Consider the following 22,782-nt stretch of genomic DNA (forward strand, 5'->3'; position numbering starts at 1 on the left):
TTTTATCAGAGTTCGAGTGAACAAATTTTTTTATTTCGCTAACTCAAAAAAATGGAAATAAAATTAATTTAGGGATTTGATTTTTCGACCACTCTCCGAACATGTCTTTCAAGGTTCAGACTACTTCACTCATATTTTCATGAGAAATCAAAACTCATGGAAAGAAAAGAAATTCAATGAAAGCAGGTTTTTGTGTTCGTAATATTATAAATTATTATTAGCATTAATTAATTAGCATATTTAAAGTTAATTCTCTGATTTTCCATCAGCTCGTAAAAATCCGCTCTTGTAAAAAAATTTATTCAGAAATTTTTTTTCAACGCATTTTTTAAGTTTTAAACGACACACTTCAAACTGATCGGATAAAACTATTTTTGTTTGAAATAAAATCAGTTTCTGAAAGTTTTAAATAACACACTAATTGTTTTGTTACGTATTTATAATTATAAAACCTGAATTTGACGACAAGCTGGTTCGAGAGTAGATTTTAAAATTCGTTTCATAAATATTGTACAGATACTTTCACATCGTAGTATTTTTCAAGCAAAATTGTTCAAAAATGGGACTATGAAAGAAATGATAAATCCGCTCTTTCAACTACAGACTCTGATCCGAAATAATGCATAAAATTGACACAATTAATATTTTCATCTGATGGTTCTCCTGAATGAATCAGCACCTTTTCTCTCTTAACTTTGAATACAGCTTGTTTATTCTGTAGAATTGAGTTTTAAAAACTCAACTATAAACGAAATAAACTCGTGGTGGTCAGATGGTCTTTAGAAATATTAGTAGGGTGACGTCATCGATCCACAAGCCATCCACGTTGATCAATAAGTTTGTAAAAAATAATTAAACAACGAAACTCAGAAAAACTTAACAGAATCGTTCACATTTAGATTTATAACAATTACTAATGCTATTTAAACATTTTTTTCGGATCGGGGACCAGACATAAGAGAACATGCTCCGAAACAGTTAAATTTGTAAGAATGACTGATGCTAAACTAATGAGAAGGAAAAAAAAAATCTTTCCAGCACGGACTAACTAAAGGGAAATTTTTTTAGGTAAAAAATTACTGCTTGTAGTCGATCTCCAACTTTCTAGCACAAATTGTTCCGGAGTTACAACAGATACGACATAGCTTTTAGATACCGCAGACAAACATAACCATCGAATAAGCACAAAGTATATTCTTGTTCATTGCTACGCATTCCAAAGTCTCTCTCTATTAAAAAAAATCGTACGGTGTTCAACTTTACCTTACATTTTTGTTTTTCTGCAAAAATATTATGAGACTTTGAAACTAGAATTGACGAAACTATGAAAAAGTTATCCAAGTAATACAATGGCATATAAAAAAATGTTATTCGATTTTTAGTTCAAGAATTATCAGCTGTTAAATTTGTAGTAAAAAATGCCAGGTGAGGCGATTGACAGCTTGCGACTACAGAGTTGAAATTTGACTAGTTGAAAGTCCATTTTCATTCATTTACTTAACACTAGCTCATTTTTTTTTTTTTTTGAGATTCTAATTATTGCGAATTTTAATTGGTTCTAACGAGAATTTTTTTCAATTTCTTTTGCTTTAACTAATGACGGTTTTACCATTGTTGCAGAAAATTTTATTTTTCCCTGATGATCTTCATTTTACAAGCTCCCGCTTTATTTGATGTCAAAGGATAAAAAATGAGTAAATGTAATTAAAAAATTGAAAAAGCTAGTAGATATTGCCTAAAAATCATAACATTCAAAGTTTTTTTTTTTTAAATTAAAAAACCACTATAAACAGATAAGATAAAATTTAAAAGACCACAAAGAGATAAAATTTAAAAAACCACTTGCAATTTGTACTCTTACATGATATAAAGTTACATATTGTTAACAAGTTATATATTGACTCGCATTCAATTTTGCTAAGTTAAATTTTTGTTTTTTATGTACATAAGCATTTAAAGTATCGAAAAGTGATAAACACATAAGGAAAGAAAGCTGTCCCCGCTCAGAAATCGGTTTAGGAGAAGGGTGTGAAAACTAGAAACATATTCTGTTATTTTATAAAAGAAACTTCTTGAATGAAGTCAGGGTTCAACTGTTTTTACATCGCAGTGTAATCTAGCTTAATAGTACCTATAGATCCCTAAACAAACTTTTCCTTTATTTCAAACAGACAATTCATGTTACGTTTCATTTGCCGTTGGATTCAATTCAGTAGGATCATGATTTTTTTTTATAATGATTTTTTTTTTAGATCTAAATACAGCCGGAATATCTGAGAAACCTGCTATGGCGCACATGATTTCTGAAAAATACGACGCTGTTCAGCACTTCCTGTTCAGCACTGGTAAGTCATTATTCTCTCAACCCGAAGTATATCCTTTTAAACGGCCTCTAATTGAGTCAGAAATTATCATTATTAGACAGGACGCAGTAGGTTGAATGATGCAATCTCCTATTTTTAATTTTAGCTAGGCTCAAAAATTTCTAAATACACGCGAGTGTAGGATTAGTTTGTTCATTAGTTAAGATTCAGTAAAAAGAATTTTTCAATTTTTTTTTAAAAATACCTTTTCATTTAATAAATCATAATTGATAATTCAAAGTGATAGTATAGTATAAATAAGTGATAGTATTCCCAATCTACATAATATTTCAAAAATACATTAATAGCAAAGGGGGAAATTTGACATTGTATACAATGTCCAGGCAATGCAAAAAGACAATGAGTGAAATATATTTATTTCATGTTGCATGCTCAAAATACTTTCTTGTACTTCACAAGAAAGGCCGCGGTTATTGGTTTAACCGGGTACTAAAGATGTATGAGCCATTGCTCAGTAAGCACTTGCTCGGTATTCCCTTCATAGATGACCATTGATCGGTATTTCCCATAGATTTGTTTATCATGGTATACAAGACTCCGTTACTCCTTGACTGCTGTCTTCTCCCTAGAGGGTCATAACTTGGCATTACATACACTGATGTTTTTTCCCAGTCGACTATTATTAATGACCCATTAAGTCTGAATAATATGGGATAATGGTATGTTGCAATGACGCTTGTTCACGTGAATGTTACGTCCATATTACATCATTCTTAACTACCCATCGTTTACTTAAAAAGATTATCCTGATTATTCAGAATTACCAAACCATTATTATGTAGAGGAACTGCTTGAAGTTTGTATACTATACACAAGCGGTTTTCAAAAGATGTCACACAGAACCCTAAGGTTCCGTGGAAAAAATCACCAAGAATTGGAACATTTGTTTTTTTACCAGCTATGATTTTTGAAACTTTTAATTATATTTATATTCAATCTGATAAACCATTATTGTTTTAGTATTGGTTTTTTATGAACTTATTTTAGTAAAATGCAAGTAAATATAAAAAACAACAACATTTAAATGCATGTACGTGTTACAGTAAATGACCGAAATCAAGAGGTGAATGTCGTCAATCACATAGTCGCTTTGGTGAATGTCCATAATATTGGTTATATCCTATTATTTTGCTCATAGATATTATTATATTTTAATATTTGCTGAGGAAAAACATCAGTGTTCGGAGTGTTACATGCATACTGGGCACTTGACCTCAAAGCACTTAGGGCACTTAACTAGATCTTTATATATATATTTCGGACATTTTCCAAAGCTACCGTGTGATTATCAACATTCACTCATTTCGGTCATTCACAGTTGCTTCAACAATTTCTGATTCCTTTATGTTCGCCAAAAATATTCAGGCAGTTCAGAGTTTTCCTAATTTCGAAATCACTTCAATTTAGATAATACTAATCTAGTATTTATTAGACTTCGATAAGTTTCAAAATCTTTTTAGTGATAAAGATAATTTTACTATCCCTTTTTTAGTAACAAAAAAAATCATATTTTATAGTATCAAGTTTGATTGAATATTGTACCTTATGATAAGGAAAATAAGGCATAAATGTATATATGATTGAATGATAAAGACATGTATTTATAAACGAACCTTATTCACCATTTAATGAAATGACCAAATTTATTAATAAAGATACATCGTTCCATTTTAATTGCTTATTTTTTGCCCTTTTCTTCTCAGCCCTTAAAGTTTATACATACACCAGAATTAGACTAGATTCCGCTAGATTAGATTGCATACACCAGAACTATATTCAACACTGTCTGACATGAAACCTAATTTTAAAATAAAACAATGTTTTCTCATAAAATAGTTTCTAAATAATTAATAGTTAATTGATATGCTCATTTATAAAGTGGGTTCCGTTGATGTGCAGAGTTTGATGTAAGTGTGTAGCTAATTTGGCGAAATTGATAGTTTTTAAGCATGTTTCAAAGATTGAAAAACAATATTGTTCTTTAAGAAGTTCAAGTTTTCTTAAAAATTTTGTTCTTTGTTCCTTTAAAAATAAATTTCGAATTCTCATTCTAATTGCATTAAACATCAATATACGTTAAGTGCTTAATTTTATCTGCATGAAAGTGGAAATGTTTAATTCAGTTATCAGAAAAACTACATTACTACAGCTACAACTACTTTGTTACAACTGTGGTTAACTAAGACGAATTTTTTTTTTAAATGTAGTCACTGCAAACTACTTTGGAATTAGTAACTACTTTGCTACTTTAAGGCGACGAAGTTTGCTGGAGAACTTAATTTAAATCGATGTTCAAAATGGTTTTGAATAAGAAATTGGTTCACATTAATTAAAAGAGAATAACTAAGAAATATTTATTAATGAGCCAGTTGGTTATTCCAAATTTTTTTTTTCGAATTTGTTGATTTCACTTCCAACGCTTTATGACTTTTTAGACAGCGAATATTTAATTTAAGATAAACAAAATTATCAAATAATTGCTATTTTGTACTGCTTAATGCTTTTTCTAAAATTTCCCCTGAGATATTAAATACATCGAAAATACGTTCCATTTTTTCGAAATAACATGTTTGCATCACAAGTGTGCATTCCCGTTTGAAAGGGCGACGGAAGTGATTAATAATCTATTTTTCGTAATGACTAGTTTAAATAGTAGTTACACGTGATTTTAATTACGTAATTTCCGTTAAAGGTCAGTTGCAACAGCATTTTCCTGCGCACCCATCAAATTCAAAAAATTAGAGTAGGTACTACTGTGTTTTTGGATTGCTCACTACATTAAAAACTACGAAAAAAAGTAGCGACTACAGAACTATGTATTTGTAGTTCTCTATTTCCAACCACTGGTTTCAATAAAATGCTATTTTTGCAGTTTCTTCTTCTTTCCTTTAGTTTCGTACAAAAACACATTCATTTCTTTTTTAACTGTTAGCATTTGGTGGGAAAAATAACATATTTTGTGCTACGTATGAATAAAGTGAAAAACAATATTAGTAAAACACGCATAAAGTATGAGACATATTTAGTTCCATAAAGCAAATACCTTCCTCAGTGTCTCAACATAGACACTGAAGAAGGTTCTTTTCTGTACTTTTATTTATGTTGTTCAATAAATGAATGTGTTTTTCAGAGGCTGACTATGCGGATCGTATAGGCCGTATACATTATCCTCTCGCCATTGTCTTTGCCTATCTACTCATCGTAAAAGTATTGGGTCCACTCATTATGAAACCATTAAAGCCATTCAAATTAAATGGATTATTGATTGCATTTAACGTCGTCATTATTTTTTGGAATGCGTACATCAGTTACAGCGTAAGTATCTTCCGATTAAATTTAAAAAAATTATCCCCTTGCTAAATTTTTTCCTCCTGTGTTTCTCAACTAAATATAGAAGTTAAAGTAGTTCCTGGATCAAAACAAAATATGAAAATAATGTATAAGGCGCGTGATTGGTGGAAATTTTTAACTGTTTCGTTTTCTCTTTAAGTATTTACCTTAATTAATATTCAGAAAAGAGGTACTCTGATACTATCTGTTCGTGGGGGAGAAAACACGCTTCAAAGCCGGTGTTTGATTGGATTTGCAACAAAGGTGAGGCAAATATTTACATTTGGTCAATAACCTCTGTCAACAGTTTTCTTCTCATAAAATGAATAAACGACTTCTTGTCCAATAGAGCAGCAGTGGACAGATCGTAAAAACACGGTTCCCAGTAAAAGTTAAGCATCACTGACTGCGGTCAGTTAGAGGGTGGGTGACCACTTTGATCAACCTGCGTTGAGACCGAGGGTGCGCGGTATCGGTCCTTCTTAAACTTTTCTACCGTAAAGTGCTCAACATCGAGAGTAGGTAGTCGGGATGCCACAGCAGGGGAGCTATCCCCTCTGCAGAGGATCATCCTCAAGAATGTTTCCCATACCGTCAACCATAGTCTATTGTGCAGCTCTAGCGTGACGTAAATAAAATACGTACCTATCAATAGAGAAAACTTCGGGGTTATTTTAAAAGTTATGGTTTGCATGAAGCGTAGGTATAACTTTTCCATGGGGGTCGTTCAAAAATTTAAAATTAACAAAGTGAAGTGAGGTTAAATTCAAAACAGGTGTCTAATATTTATCCTTTACAGGTTTTTAAATGGAAATTGGTAACGTTTAACTATCCAAAGCTTTGTAATGTAAATTTAAAATTGAATTTTATTTTCAAACTGTATTAGAAAATCTATTAATTTAATATGACACCATGAGGATAAATGAAATGAACGTTGGTTTTCTATCAATTATCTGCAATAACAAAAAACATGCATTTAAAAGTAACTTTAGTTTACAACATGATTTTTAAATTTTTTTATGACTAATAAAATAACAAGACTTTTATAAGTTTTCTGTTTTAAATCGAACTGAAGCCAGTGTATGTTCTAATTACCCCTCGGATGTCTTACTAAAAAATTTCATTGCCAAAACTCTTACTATAGTAAATCTTTTGATTCGAAGCAAATAGAAACTTTATTTTAGTTATCATTCTTTCTTTAAAAAAAAACAATTTACGTTTATTTTGTATTAATTTAGAAAAAATTTCTTTTTAAAGATAAATTCGCCACCTACCGTCGAATCATTTTGGAATCAATCCATTTCTAATAACCCCTTTCGTTTGAATCCTGAAAAAGTTTAGGTTTGAATCCTTAATTTACTTACAATTTCCTTGTTAAAAAATATTTTCGATTTAATAAAAATGTTCTAGCAAAATTCTAGGCAAGATAAAACGTTGATTTAAGGGACATTTGATTGGTGTCTCTATTTCTATGCAAAGAAAAGGTAAGATTAGAATTTTAGATAAAACAAATGTTATCTCCCATCTCTGAAACTCATTCAACTTTAAGGGAACACCCATTGATTTTAAAAATATATGACTAATCATTAATTAGTAACTTTTAAAAAGAGTATACAAGAGAATAAAAAACTTATTTTACAGCTGATAACAGTTTTAATGAAATTTTGTATGACAAATGCTTTTTAATTTTGTCATTAGTTATTTAATTTCAGTTGTGTTCGGTATAAAAATAATTCAATGCAACTAAATTATTGCCAGGAATAAACGTTAAATACTATAAAAAGAATATTTTTATGATCTTATTTTTAACTTGGAATTTTTTTTATTGAAATACAGTCAACCCCCGCTATAGTGAACACGGCTTATAGTGAACTCCCGGATATAGTGAACGAAATGCTCGGTCCCGTGCCTTGCTATACACGTATAATGTTATTTTTAGTGGATATAGTGAACCAAAAAAGTGAGGAAGTTGGATATAATGAACTTTTTTCCGTCTTCGACTGATTTCCCTCCCCATTTTCTTAGTAATAATTTTGAAATTTGTATTTCAAAATAAATACATATACCGATTTTTAAAACCATCTATAGAAACTACTTTTATGTGCTCGAATGGCAGGTTAGACAGGTTTAAAAAGCGGAATAACAGAAATTCAGGAAAAATTATCTGAGAGTCGGGAAGTGTTTCCATATCTGATGTTGAGGATTGATCATCAGCTAAAGATTACTAATTTTTATTTGTACGCAAGACGAAGAGTGATGAAAAATAACAAATTTTTTGCTACTGCATAATATTTTTCAGTCATTTATATGAATATAATGTAATAAAAGGGAGGAGTTTGGGAACCATTAGTGAAATTGCATGCGTAACGGACATAGTGAACTCCCGGATATAGTGAACCAAAATTTCGGTCCCTTGAAGGTTCACTATAGCGGGGTTTGACTGTATATTGAAATTTTTCGTACATCGTACGACTTATCTTTTTTTTTTAGGTATATACGTGTTTCACGATTTTTATATATGCAACATTAGCTACTTTGTTTCTTTCATTTTGTTTGCTTTCTCTATTATTTTAACACCAGACTTTGATTTTAACTCCATTTGATTGCTTTTCACTGAGAACGCAATACCATTTGTTTTTAGAGTAGAATAGTCATTTTCATCATTTATTGTGATATTTTGTATTTTGTTTTTTTAATATAGATATAGGACTGCGTAAGTTTTATTAAAACTGCTACAGAGGATGAATATAATATATTGTGAGTCTTAGATTTGTATAGTGCTTTTCTTTTCAATCAAAAATTTAGTTTATTCCAAATACATATTTCCCAGAGAAGAATATAATGATAAATACTTGTTTCGAAATTTGAAATATCGGATTTCTAAAAAAATAACTTTTGTTTTATTTCTCTTAAAGGGATTTTCTATTGAAAATTAAAAAAATTATCATTTGTGATTGATAAAATTATTTCCTACAATCATTACGCATGTTTCTTCAAATCAAAACTTCTGAGCAATTGCCGTTGTTTAAGCTCAAATTTAAAAACTTTGTTAAAACTGTTAAATTTAAAACCCTAAAATGTACGAAATTATTAGTAAAATGTAATAGCTCAAATTTAAAAACTTAAAATGTACGATTGTATCTATATATATAAAAAAAAACACCTTACTTTAGTCTAAAGTAAATTTCCTTTGCAACCCAATTTCATTGAATATAATATTGAATTTAAAATAACTTATTTCATTTTATGTATTTAATAACTTCATTTTTAATTTTATAAATAACTCAAATACGTTAATTTTATATTATACATTACGTTAAAGTATTTAAATAAGAACAGATTTTCAGTTGTCAACCGGCAGCTTATTATTTTTGTATATTTATTACTTTGATGATAGAATACAAATTTATTTCATTTTCTTAAACAATTACGCGTTTAGAATTACTACTTTTGTAAAATTTAGCATCTTTTTATTTTTTAGAATTATCATTTCGTAATAATTATAACAACATCACGATTACAAAAACCATAGAGAGAACCAATTTATGAAATATATTGCAACTTTAAATCCATTCCAGTTTTAGCATTTACATACATCATCTGATATATATAATTCTCTTACATGGCTCCCAAATTTTGGCTGTATTTCTTTTCCGCCGGTGGCAACGTTTGCTTTGTTTTGTTTACGTTTTAAAAAAAAACACCAAAGCATTCTGCCTTTAAATGATGTGTTTCTGATTGAAGAATTAAGGATGGATTTAAGAAGAGCTGTGAAGTAGTGGCTCCCAAATTTCGCTGTATTTGTTTTCCGCTGGTGGTAACGTTTGCTTTGTTTTGTTTACGTTTTGAAAACACCAAAGCATTCTTCCTTTTAATGATCTGTTTCTGATTAAGAATTAAGGATGGATTTAAGAAGAGCTGTGAAGTATTATTGCGATAACAGTCGTCGAAGAATTCTTAGAGAGAGTGAAACTTCCGAGGAAGCCAGCTATCGCCGTGCCAATCGCGTAGAGGCGGACAGGTTGCGACGTGCAGCACGTGATCGTGGTATCGGCATTTGCAATATAGCGTTACTAACGGAGCATGATTGCGGGTCGATGACTGAAAATTGCCAATATTGTTCTGCACTGTATTGGAAGAAGGAGGAAAACTGTAGCAAACGTTATAAGAAATGTTGCCATGGTGGTAAAGTACAGTTGCCAGATCTTGGCACTCTTCCTTTTCTACTCCAAGATCTTCTGACCGGCAATTCCTCGGACTCAAAAAATTATCGATCTCACATAAGGGAATACAATGCTGCTTTTGCTTCTATGGGAGCCCAAATAAAGGCCCCTCCAGGAACTGGGCCATAGGCCATACTCTTTTCGAATCCATGACCAGATCTACCATATGGTGTCCCACTTTATGCTGGCAGGGAAAACAATTCTGGATACCGACAGTTATATATATATATATGACTCGAGCAAGGCTACAGAGAGAAGAAAGGGAAGAAACGAAGGGTGTTCAGAAATCGTTATGAAAAAGTTGGATGATATGTTGCGTCAAGTAAATCCCTTTGCAGATTCTTTCACCAAGATGCATCAAATTGTTCAAAATAATCTAACAGTTCCCGTAAAGATGGTTTTTATGGAGGATGGCAACCTGTATCTGCGGAGATATAACAAACCTACAACTACAACTGAGGTTGCTGATGATATCATAACAAAATGCATGATCCATGGGCCGTGTGGCCCTTTGAATCCTAATTCCCCGTGCATGAGAGATGGGGAGTGTTCAAAAAAATTTCCTAAGGAATTCAATGAATGTATTGAAGAAAATGCTAACGGATACCCTGTATATCAGCGTAGACCAAAAGAGCCTGTCAAAGTGGGAAAATATGAAATAGACAACAGATGGGTTGTCCCATACAATCCCTGGCTTTCTAAGAAATTTAATGCACACATTAATGTAGAAGTATGCGCTTCTGTAAAAAGCATTAAGTACCTCTACAAATATGTCTACAAAGGTCATGACTCTGCTTCTATCAGGCTCACAACTGAAACGGAAGACTTGACCATGATGAAATAACAACATTTTTAGATGGTAGATATGTAAGTGCCCCTGAAGCAATTTGGCGTTTAAGTGAATTTAATATGTCTGACAGATCTCATACAGTCATGTGTCTGGTAGTTCATTTACCACTCCAGCAGCAAATGGTGTTCATGGGTATGCAAGAAGCTCTCAGGCAGCAGAACAAGCTGCTATGAAGTGTACAACCTTGACAGCTTTTTTTGATTTATATAAAACGGATAATGCAGCTCACAGCTACACTTACTCTGACATTCCCATCACTACGTTTTTGACAAAAGTGGAACAAAATGGAAGAGGCGCCAGCGAGGATCACAGCAGGTGATTGGAAGAATGCCTGTAGTTAGTGTTCAGGACAGTAAAAGATTCTATTTAAGAATGTTGTTACTCAGATGCAAAGGAGTCGTTGGTTTTGAAGATATCCTTACTGTGGATGGAATGCTGGGTACTTCTTTTCAAGAAGCATGTAAGAGGACAGGACTTCTGGAAGGAGATGAACATTGGAACCAGACATTTAGTGAAGCTGCAGAAACACAATTTCCTAATCAGTTGCGGATGGTGTTTGCCATAATATGTGCATTCGGGGAAGTTGAAGATATTCCTCAACTTTGGGAAACACACAAGGATGCTCTTTCTGAAGATTTTATTCATATATATGCTGGGAGTGCTGGCATACAATATGCTTTATCAGAGATTGATAAATTGCTGCAATCATACAATTTAAATTTGGACAAGGTGAAACTTCCTGCAGTTTCATTATCACTGTTTGGCCCATCATCCTATGATGCTTTACAAGAACAGGAAAATGCAGAAATATATAAAAAAAAACTTAACACCGAGAAGAGAGAAGTTTTTGAGACAGTCTTATCAGCTGTTTACAGTAATGACGAAGATTCCTCTAAGTTTTTTTTTCTAGATGGACCTGCAGGAACTGGCAAAACGTTTCTTTACACTACTCTTTTGCATACTATTCGAGGGAAAGGGGACATAGCAACACCCGTTGCTTCAACAGGCATTGCTGCAATTCTTTTGAGTGGTGGCAGAACCGTACATTCTGCCTTTAAAATTCCTATCATATTAAATGCTACTTCCACTTCCAACATAAAACCTAAGAGTAAAGAGGCAGAAAGGTTGCTTAAAACCAAATTGATTATCTGGCATGAAGCCCCAATGATTCATGCTCATGCCTTTGTCGCTGTCAGAAGATTACTGTGTGATATCACACAATGTGAAAAATCATTTGGAGGGAAAGCCATTTTGCTCGGAGGGGATTTCCGTCAAGTCCTACCTGTTATTTCACGGGGGTCGAGATTTTTGACTGTGGCAAGCTGCCTTAAAAAGCATCATCTTCGGTCAAATTTCATACAACTGACTCTCACACAAAATATGCGAGATCTGGATACGGAAAAAGAGTTTTCGAAGTGGCTTTTGGATGTTGAAGATGGCAAGGATGGGGATATTTTAAATCTCCCTGAAATCTGTTATCCTGAGCTTCAAGATCCCATTGCACTATTGTATGGAGATATCGATTTTAGAAATGCTACACCTCAACACTTAAAAGACAGAGCTATTTCAACAGCTACAAACGACATATCTCAGACAAAATAATCAAGTCCTCAGTATCTTGCCTAATGATGAATTTGTATATGAAGCAATGGACAAAATAATTAGCGATTACCCCCAAGACCAGCTAACTTACCCAGAGGAGTTTTTAAACTCTTTAACCCCTACAGGTATGCCTCCACATAAACTTTATCTAAAAATTGGGTGAATTGTAATGCTCTTGAGAAACTTGGCACCATTGCAAGGATTGTGCAATGGCATCAGACTGATTGTCACAAATCTTCAAGGAAATATAATAGAAACTAAAACTATTGATTCCGTCAACAAGACTTCTTTTGAACCTCGGTTGCCGATGGTTCCTTCCGACAGCAACATGCCGTTTAAATTTAAACGGAAACAGTTCCCCTTGAGGTTAGCGTTTTGCATGATCATCAATAAATCCCAAGGACAGACTTTTGACAAAATCTGCCTGATGCTGTCTAAGTCAGTTTTTAGTCACGGCCAACTATATGTTGCCCTGTCCCGTGTGCGTTCTTTTCAATCTGTGACTTTAGTATCTCCAAGCCGAAGGATTTACAATTGTGTGTATAAAGAAGTTTTGGATGAGCAATGATAATGCATATAGCAACACTATTACAAATTTTTACATTAATGTTTTCTTTCTATACATTACTATTTCTGCAATTTCAAAAGTTATCTTCTCCTACATGCTATAGATACGTCGCATTATCTCCTAAAAATGATCCTAAACAGTTATCAAGATAAATATAGATGCGACGCTGTGAACATTTTCTCATCATAAAAAGGCTTACTTTCTAAGTAAATGACAGGATATCGTCAAGAGTATTGCTTCCTTGTTAGAGAAGAACAAATATTTTATATTTTTGAACAAGTAAGAGGCTCATATCGATGTTCTATAATCATTTTTTAAGTTTTGTTTTTAGTTTTTATCTAATGAAAACAATAAAAGAAGCAGGGGAAAAAAATTTAATTTTTCTTTTTTTTAAAAAAATGAGTAGTTTGCGAGAATATTTAAAATTGCAACTTACAATTGGGTTTTCGAACCTCTACCTTACCTACTTCCCTGCATGGATATCTAAAGTTTTTCGTCACCTTCCATTAATCTTAAATTCTTCTGAAAAGGTACGAAGAGAGAGAAGAAACAGAAGAAAGGAATACTCAAAATTAACAAAACTTTCTTTGTTTTTGATGACACCGTTTCCTCGCATGTACTCCGAGCGAACATTTCGTCTAAGTGACAACTTCTCCAAGTGTAACTTCTTCAAGGTAATGAATTTCATCAATAGTAAATAAAAATATTTCGTCATTTAAATTTTTTCTGAAGAAAAAATTTTTTTCCTAGTAGTTTTCTAATAATCACTTTAACAGCTGAATCAATGCCATCCTATCAAAACGAGGACAGACAGATAAATTACGCGACCACCATTCAAACCATTATTTTCGATCATCTAGTCTCCCTTTCGAGAAACATTTTGGTCATAAATTTGAGAACATGATTTGCAGACGAAATGATTCTCAAAACTGACAAAATACAGCAGCACAAGTATTACTGAATCAAGAGTTTTACTTCTGAGGGTAAAGACGAGCGATTATTAAAAAGTGTTTCGTGGAAACCTATAGGGTTCGGTGAGTTAACATTTCGATCATTTACAGGAAATGTTTCAAGTGAAATTGCAGCGGGTTAATTCCTGCATCCGGCAAACTGCTTTTCAAACCGATAGTAATTTCTAGAAACAAATTGAGTCAATCTCTTACATTCATTTGTGCATATTCATGCATCATTTTTATAAGAAAAAGTTTTTAAATTGTTCATAAATTCTCTTATGGGAAAAATATGTTGACGATGTCTTAGTAGTGACTTTCTGACGCCAATATTTAATTTATTTCCGAAACGAATTTTACTTTACCTTTTTTAGATGTAATTAAATATCATTCTTTTCACTTCTGTTTATCCTTCTCTTTGCATCCTCATGTTAATTCTAATCAACCTCAGAAAATTTCTTTTGTTTCCTTTTCTCTTCTTTAAACTCCGAACTTTATCTATAGTTGATTCAGCGACCTTCTAATCTTTAAGAGAGAGAAGTTATAAAATTGCTGATCTACCGTCATTTTTAGGCCTGTTTACGAAATCTCTTAAAGATCCTATTAGCTTGTTTAACCGTTGGGGCATTTGCCACATTCCTTGTCAAGGCGACGTTAACTACATTGTACAAATTAGACACGCTTTAATATGAACACGATGTCCATTATCAAGAATGCGAGAAAGCATCAATTGTTGGGATCTTTGGCATAAATTCAATTTCAATAATTCCAAAATTATGTCAACCCCAATCACATCAGCTTGTTTTATTCATATGAATGCCCTTGTTAACGGCATTAATTCTTCACAACCTCTGCCTGGCTCGTGGAATTGCATTTTAGCCTGGTTTACCCCTTTCGGTCACTATGGTATTTTACCGTATAAATGTTTAAACAAATTACTTTTTCAAAAGTTTGTTACTCTAAAACTATTCGACCGATTTCATTCCAATTGCGTAGCTTAAAATTACAAAGTTTAAAAAGTGTAAAAGTTAAAACCATTTTTCGACCATTATATAATAAAATTTTAAAAAAAATTATAAAAAAATTAAATAATAAAATATAATAAATAATTATTCGAAAACAGAATTATTAAATAGAATGAATAATTATTACAAATAAAGAAATAAAAACTACTCTCAAAAACTAAAAATATTCTGTAATGAGCATTCATAGGTATAGTTCGTTCAGTAGAACTTCCTCAGTTCGTTCAGTAGTCCTCCTCGGACGCTGAGTTCATTTCAGAGCGGCAGTAAGAGGAGAAACATCTCCGCGCTTGAAATTGAGACAACCTTTATTACGTACCAAGAGCAAACAGTGAAGTCTATTATACCTTTCGTTACTCCATTATTTTTGAAATGTAAATTTTTAACTTTAAATCATTATCCTTTAAATAAAAATTTCAAACTCTATGTAGAAAAAGGTACTTTTGAAGGTGACAATAGCTACTAGATGCTCAAATCATTAAGTGCACAAAATGTAAAAATTGAATACCCTGAATAACTTTTGATCTAATGATCGTATTTTCACGTTTCAATCTTAATGATTCGAATTAATATATATGCTAATTCATTAGTGCAGATTACATATTAAGCTATGAAATCAATCAAAAGAGGCAATTGAATTTTTGACCCTTAAACTAAGGGAAGTGAGTAGACGAGATATACTGAGTAGGGCACGAAATGCTTATAAAGAAGAAATCCAAGTTTATTCTTAATGAAAAGTTGATTATTTCAACTCAATTTTTTTTTTATAAATTACATCATCTATATATATAAAAATGAATGTGTGTCTGTCTGTTTGTCCTTTATAGACTCCTAAACCATCCGACAAAAAGCTATGAAACTTGGCATACTGGTAGTTCAAAACACGAGGAAGGTCACTGTCGACATTAGAACATTCTGCAAAAAGCCGTTTCATCGGTATGAGCGAAAATCGAAATGGAATTTTCTGATTGGTTAAAAGTTAGCCATTGTTTTAAATTTTGCTATAAACGATTCAGTTTTCAAATATCTTGAAGATAACAACCGTGATATTTTCTATCTTGTAGCTGTATTCATTTAGAAAGTTAAATTACAAACACTTTAATATTTAATTATAATTCGCGCAAGTTTCTTTACGTCAGGTGAGCACAAGCAAGTAAAAACAGCGAGAATAGATTTCTTAATTATTGGTCGTATCATGGATTTAGTATTGTGAAAACTGTTTAATAAATATCAAGGCAAAAGAAAATTTCATTCAAAAAATATCAAAATAACATTTAATTGGTAATGATGTTTGAAATTCAGCTTAGCAGTATGATGTAATGTTATATTTGCTAGATTTTTTGTATTATTGTTATAATTTGTATTATTCGGGTGACATCATATTCTGAATTATTCCTACTTTACAATGACTGAAGATGACAACTTGTGTTATTTTTTATAGGATGTAATACTTCCGTAAGTTGTTTTTTAAGATGTCCAAAAACTTTTGCAATTACTAATACGAGAATAAATTATTAATACGTGAAAATTATTAATATTTCTTGAAAATACGTTTTATTTAACCCCTCAATTATGCCACCAAAGCGAAGTGCCATTGGTCGATCTACATATCAAGCAAAAAGGAGAACGATCTTCAGAAACAAGTGAGCAGAGACAAGCTAGGCAAGAAAGAGAACGAGTTCACATTGCTCTAGCTCGATCATTAGAAACGAGTGAACAGAGGCAGCAAAGGAATCGAATTCGCGGGACACAGGTGAACGATACATACTGATTAGAATTTGTGTGGTTTCAATTACAATCCCCTTTACAATTACAGTTTTCATCCAAGTGTAATTATTGGGAAAATGGATAAAAAGTGTACGTATTGTGGTCCTCAAAAATTTAAGAATGAAACACCAGGTATATGTTGTACAGGTGGAAAAGTAAAGTTACTAGGCTTGCGTTCACCACCTGAACCATTACTAACTTTAGTATCAGGTGAAACAAGTCAAAGAAATTTTTTTTGAAAACTATACGCAAGTACAAAGTACAATCCATGCTTCCAAATGACATCGTTCGGAGCAACGAATATCGTTAGCGCAAATTATATGCCAACATTTAAAGGATAAGGGCAAATTTATCACCATGATGGATCACTACTACCCCTATCAAATGTTGATCACAAATATCTTCAGATATATTTTATGGGAAATACTGACGAACAAATCAACAGACGGAGTCAACTGAATATGAAAACTAAACAAGAGATTGTCGCTGAATTACAAAACTTTTTTGAACAACATAATGAATTAATTAAATTATTTAAAACCGCCATTGAACAAATGCCATCTGACGATTACAAAGTAATAATAAAGGCAGATAATTAAAACACCTATTGATCAACATCGAAGACAATTCAAAGCAATAACGATCGATGAAGTGGCAATTGTCATAGTTGGTGAAGAATTTAATTCTCGCGACATAATTCTTCATCGTAGAAATAGTGAAGTCCAGAAAGTATCAGAAACGCATCGTTCTTATGATGCATTACAATATCCCATTCTATTTTGGCAAGGAGAGGATGGATATCATTTCAATATTAATATGAGAAATCCTACAACTAATGTGGACATTAACAAAAAGGTCAGTGCTATGCATTATTATGCATATCGAACGATGATTCGTGAGAATGCTGATAATCATATATTGAAATGCGGACAATTATTTCATCAATACATTGTTGACATGTATGCAAAAAGAGAAAGTGAAAGACTCCTCTACATACGACTAAATCAAATAAAATTGCGTTCTGAAGAGTACATCCATTTACGCGATGCAGTTGTAAATGGTGGCAATCTCAGTGAATTTGGAAAAATGGTCATTTTACCATCCACATTTACAGGCAGCCCAAGACACATGCATGAATATGCACAAGATGCAATGACGTATGCTTGTGCATTTGGTAGTACAGATTTTTTCATCACATTTACATGCAACCCAGCATGGGATGAAATAAAGGAGCTTTTATTAACTGGACAGTCACCATCAGATCGTCATGATATTTCTGCACGTGTATTTAAACAAAAATTAAAAATCTTTAATAAATTTTATTGTCAAACACCATGTCTTTGGAGAGAAACGCTGTTGGGTGTATTCCATTGAATGGCAAAAAAGAGGTTTACCACATGCGCATATTTTAATATGGATGTACAAAAGATAACACCAAACAGAATTGATGAAGTCATCTCTGCAGAAATACCAGACATTGAAATTGATAAAGACTTGCACGATATTGTCTCAAAAAATATGATTCATGGTCCATGTGGCTCACTAAATAATATTTCACCATGCATGTCAGATGGAAAGAGCACAAAGCGGTATCCTAAACACTTACTTGCTGAAACTATTACAGGCAATGATGGATATCCACTCTATCGACAACGATCTACCGAAGATGGTGGAAAATCCATTATACTAAAAGTACTCAATAATACTATTGATGTTGATAATCGTTGGGTAGTACCATATTCTCCATTACTACTAAAAACGTATAACGCACGCATAAATGTTGAGTACTGCAATTCAGTGAAAGATATAAAATATATTTGCAAATATGTAAACAAAGGAAGCGACATGGCAGTGCATGCAGTGGAAAATACAACTGCTTCTAATGATGAAGTCACCCAATATCAACTGGGACGCTACATAAGTAGCAATGAGGCTGTATGGCGTATTTTATCATTTTCCATTCATGAGTGATATCCAACGGTTGTTCATTTAGCAGTACATCTTCAAAATGGACAGAGTGTGTATTTTACATCAGAAAATGTACGTGCAAGAGCAATGTCACCACTGTCAACAAACATTAACTGTATTTTTCACATTACGTAGAAATGATACCTTTGCAAGGACGCTACTGTACTCTGAAGTACCTACTTATTTTACGTGGAATACATCAACAAGAAAATTTCAGTGTCGTAAACAAGGTAGAGCAGTACAAGGCCACCTAAATTTATATTCCACAGATGCATTAGGTCGTCTGTACACTGTACATCCAAATAACGCAGAATGCTTTTACCTAAGACTATTATTAATCAATGTTCGTGGACCAACATCTTTCAAAGCATTAAAAACAGTTAATGGCCATGTGTGGTCTACATTTCGTGAGGCTTTCCAGAAATTAAGTCTCTTAGAAAACGATGTTCATTGGGATATTTCACTCGCTGATGCTTCTAATACAGCTCAACCACAGTAGATACGCACACTATTTTCCATCATACTAACTAAATGTTTTCCGTCTAATTAAAAGGATCTTTGGGGAAAATATAAAGACTACATGAGTGAAGACATTTTACATCGCATGCGTAGAATAAATGCTAATCCCAACATTCAATTTACAACAAATATACTATACAATAAAGCATTGATTTTAATTGAGAATGTATGTTTGACAATAGCCAACAAATCACTGACAGAATTGGGAATGATTGCTCAAATAGATCTGGTAATGACATTTTCGATCGTGATATACAACGAGAAACTCACTTCAATGTTAATGAATTACAAACATTTGTTCGAATTAATCCGCCGAAATTGGTATTAGAACAACGAACAGCATATGGCACAATTATAAATGCAATATCTAACAGGAGTTGTGGTTTACATTTCTTAGATGCACTTGGAGGTACTGGCAAAATATTTCTTATTTCAATAATTCTGGCGACTATAAGATCACAAAATAATATTGCACTTGCTATAGCATCATCTGGCATTGCAGCAACTCTTTTGGATGTGGATCGAACAGCACATTCAGCACTGAAATTGCCATTAAATATGCAGGTAATTGAAACTCCAACATGTAATATTAGCAAAGATTCTGGGATGGGAAAAGTACTAAGATCATGTCAGCTTATAATATGGGATAAATGCACCATGGCACACAAGAAATCATTGAAAGGACTCAATCGCACATTAAAAAGTTTGAGAGGAAATGAGCAGCTCCTTGGTGGTGCACTCATTTTGCTAGCTGGCGATTTTAGACAAACTCTACCAGTTATACCACGTTCAACACCTGCAGATGAATTGAATGCATGTCTCAATGCATGAATGCATGTGCAAATCATCAGTGTTATGGCGGTATGTGGAGAAAATATCTTTAAAGACCAATATGCGAGTTCAAATACAACTAGATGAATCTTCTGAACGATTTGCAAAACAATTGTTAGATATTGGGAATGGTAAAATGGAAATGGACGAATCCACACTTTGTATTATATTACCAGAAAACTTTTGTCACGTTGTAAAATCCACTGATGCATTGATTGCCAAAGTTTTTTCAAATTTATCGCAGAATTATAAAAATAATCAATTAGATCTACCAGGAATGCCACCGCATATTTTATCTTTGAAAATTGGTTCCCCAATCATCCTTCTACGAAATATAAATCCACCGCGACTATGCTATAGGACTAGGCTATCAGTAAAAAATTAATGAATAACATAATTGAGGCAACCATTTTAAATGGAAAACACCAAGGGGAACATGAACTAATACCACGCATTCCCATGATACCAACAGATACTCCATTTGAATTCAAACGTCTACAATTTCCTGTTCGACTAGCCTTTGCAATGACCATTAACAAAACACAGGGACAATCATTGCAAGTATGTGGATGTAATTTGATAAATCCGTGCTTCTCACACGGACAGCTGTACGTTGCGTGTTCACAAGTTGGAAAACCATCAAATTTATTTGCTCTTGCCCCAGATAGGAAAGCAAAAAATTTTGTATATTTACAAGCACTACTAATATAAAGTTCACCATCAATCATCAAATATCATTCATTTCATGATGATATTTAATAATTACGAAATCATTGTTCAATTGAAATTCGTTTGCAATATTGTTTAATATCACAAGTGAAGAAGCATGTTTATTCTACCATTAACTATGTATATCTATGTTTTGTACATATGTTATATTCAAATGACATATATGTAGAGATATTTTTATTGTTAATTTTCATATATTGTATACATTTGATCATTAATAAATTATGTTTGAGGTATCAAAGCTGCCTTTTCGTTCAAACACAGCAACGTGTGAACGGGTACAGCTAGTTAACAATAAAATAAAATATAAGTCATATTATTAACGTTACCTTCTTTATTGATTCATTGCTTAAATATATTTTCACTAGATTTTTCAAATTATAAAGTCCTTTTAGGATGATATGCGGAGATTTTGGGTACTACAAAATGTTCAGAGAGAGAACAAAGCCATCCAAAAAAAAAAAAAAAAAAAAAAAAAACTATCGTAGGAGATTTATATCGATATGGGGTTGTAATCCTTTGCCGTGTTAAAATAAATAATACGATTTTTGAAAGCTGTTGGTGTTATCTATGAACATTAATTTTTGATAGGTGGTTATAAATGGTATTTTTTATTAAAATTTAACCCACTGGCGGTTAAGGAAATGGGCAAAATTGGGAGAATGTTTCTCCCCTACACACAGTTCCCCTATCAGTTAACATGGGAAAACCGGTTTTGCTATGCAGAGAAGACTGCAGGTTAAAATGCGACTTTTTACGTGCAGAACCGTCAGTGGGTTTGCATACGCACATCAACTTTTGCAACTGATTGCATGTAATGTTTGTTTTAGTAGATTTGTATCAATTTCAAGAATTCATAAAATGATTTAAATGCTTAAAAGAGTTTAATAATCATACTTTTTTAAAATGAATTGTTTCTTTCTTTTTAATTTTAGATTTTCAGCTATCTGTACGGCGCCGTAAAAGAAGGGAGGTTATGTTCAGTGAATACGACTGACGAATACTACAATGTATGTATGCTTTTAATCTATAAATTGAATTTCCCCTTATCGCAACATAAATAGGAGAAATAATATAATAATAAATCGGAAAAACGTCTCAAAAAGTTCATACCACTCTTTTCCCCTTTCTGTTAGCATGGTTAAGGGAAAAATCTTGCCTTTTCCCCACATTTCAGTAAGAAGTAGGAATATACTGAATAAGAGATTTGCAGTTACCGTGAAAATAGGAGGGGGGGGGATGTGCTAGTTTGCGCTGAACTGCTAAAGTTGTTCGGTTTTTTTCACAACTTTTTCTAACAGATAAAAAGACAATTTAGCATATGAGTGGTTACAATTTCTTTTTGTTTTAGAATATTCATCAAGATAAAAATTTAATCCTTCAATGATAAAGAAAATCTTAGTTTGATAATAGTAATTCTTTTAAATTTATGAATTATTGTGATATTAATGTTACTGATTTCAAATCAAGTAATTAGATGATTCGGGTGTGTAAAAAATCATCAATGTGATCAATTGAACAATTATTAAAATACATCATGGTTTATTTATTTATTTTATTTTTAAATTTTCTTTTGTAAATAATATTAACATAAGATTTTCAGACATTTTGCACAGTGTTTGAAATAATTTACAATGCTTGTTTGGTTCATGTTTACAATAAATCGAGTATAAATAAGACTGCAGGGATATTAGAAATTCGTTACAAAATAAAGTATTATTTGTTGTTAAAATATTTTGAGAGGATTTTGAGGAGGAATTTTTTATTACAATAAATATTTCAAAAAATCTTTTTATGAATTTAATATCTAATAATCTATTTTTAATGTTCTTAAGAAGAAACAAGGACTACAAATCAAAAATGGATAACACTGAAAATTTCCAACTAATATTGATTCCTCAAAAAGTTCCATAAAGTATAATATTAAACTCAAAAAATGATACAAATTTTCAACATTTAAATGAAGTTCAAAGTAGAAGAAAAACTGATCAAATAAATGTCTGACATTCAGTTCACAGTCTGACTCAAACATTTTTAGA

At 32.2% G+C, this 22,782-nt stretch overlaps 1 protein-coding gene and 1 long non-coding RNA gene across 2 annotated transcripts in view; one reads left to right on the top strand and one right to left on the bottom strand.

Moving 5' to 3' along the window:
- Positions 1-22,782, top strand: part of LOC107443297 (very long chain fatty acid elongase 4) — a 47,527-nt gene that overhangs the window by 3,985 nt on the left and 20,760 nt on the right. The window contains exons 2-4 of the mRNA XM_087153529.1: positions 2,253-2,345; positions 5,515-5,699; positions 21,679-21,753. Coding sequence (XP_087009655.1) covers positions 2,288-2,345; positions 5,515-5,699; positions 21,679-21,753 — 318 coding nt within the window. The 5' untranslated portion in view covers positions 2,253-2,287. The remainder of the gene's footprint in view (positions 1-2,252; positions 2,346-5,514; positions 5,700-21,678; positions 21,754-22,782) is intronic.
- LOC147803175 (uncharacterized) overlaps positions 1-22,782 on the bottom strand; it is a 77,390-nt gene that overhangs the window by 3,458 nt on the left and 51,150 nt on the right. The gene's annotated exons all lie outside the window — the stretch shown is intronic.

The sequence above is a fragment of the Parasteatoda tepidariorum genome, chromosome 10 (genome assembly GCF_982258835.1).
Source record: "Parasteatoda tepidariorum strain Cologne lab strain chromosome 10, Ptep-v5.0, whole genome shotgun sequence".
NCBI classification, from domain to species: domain Eukaryota; kingdom Metazoa; phylum Arthropoda; class Arachnida; order Araneae; family Theridiidae; genus Parasteatoda; species Parasteatoda tepidariorum.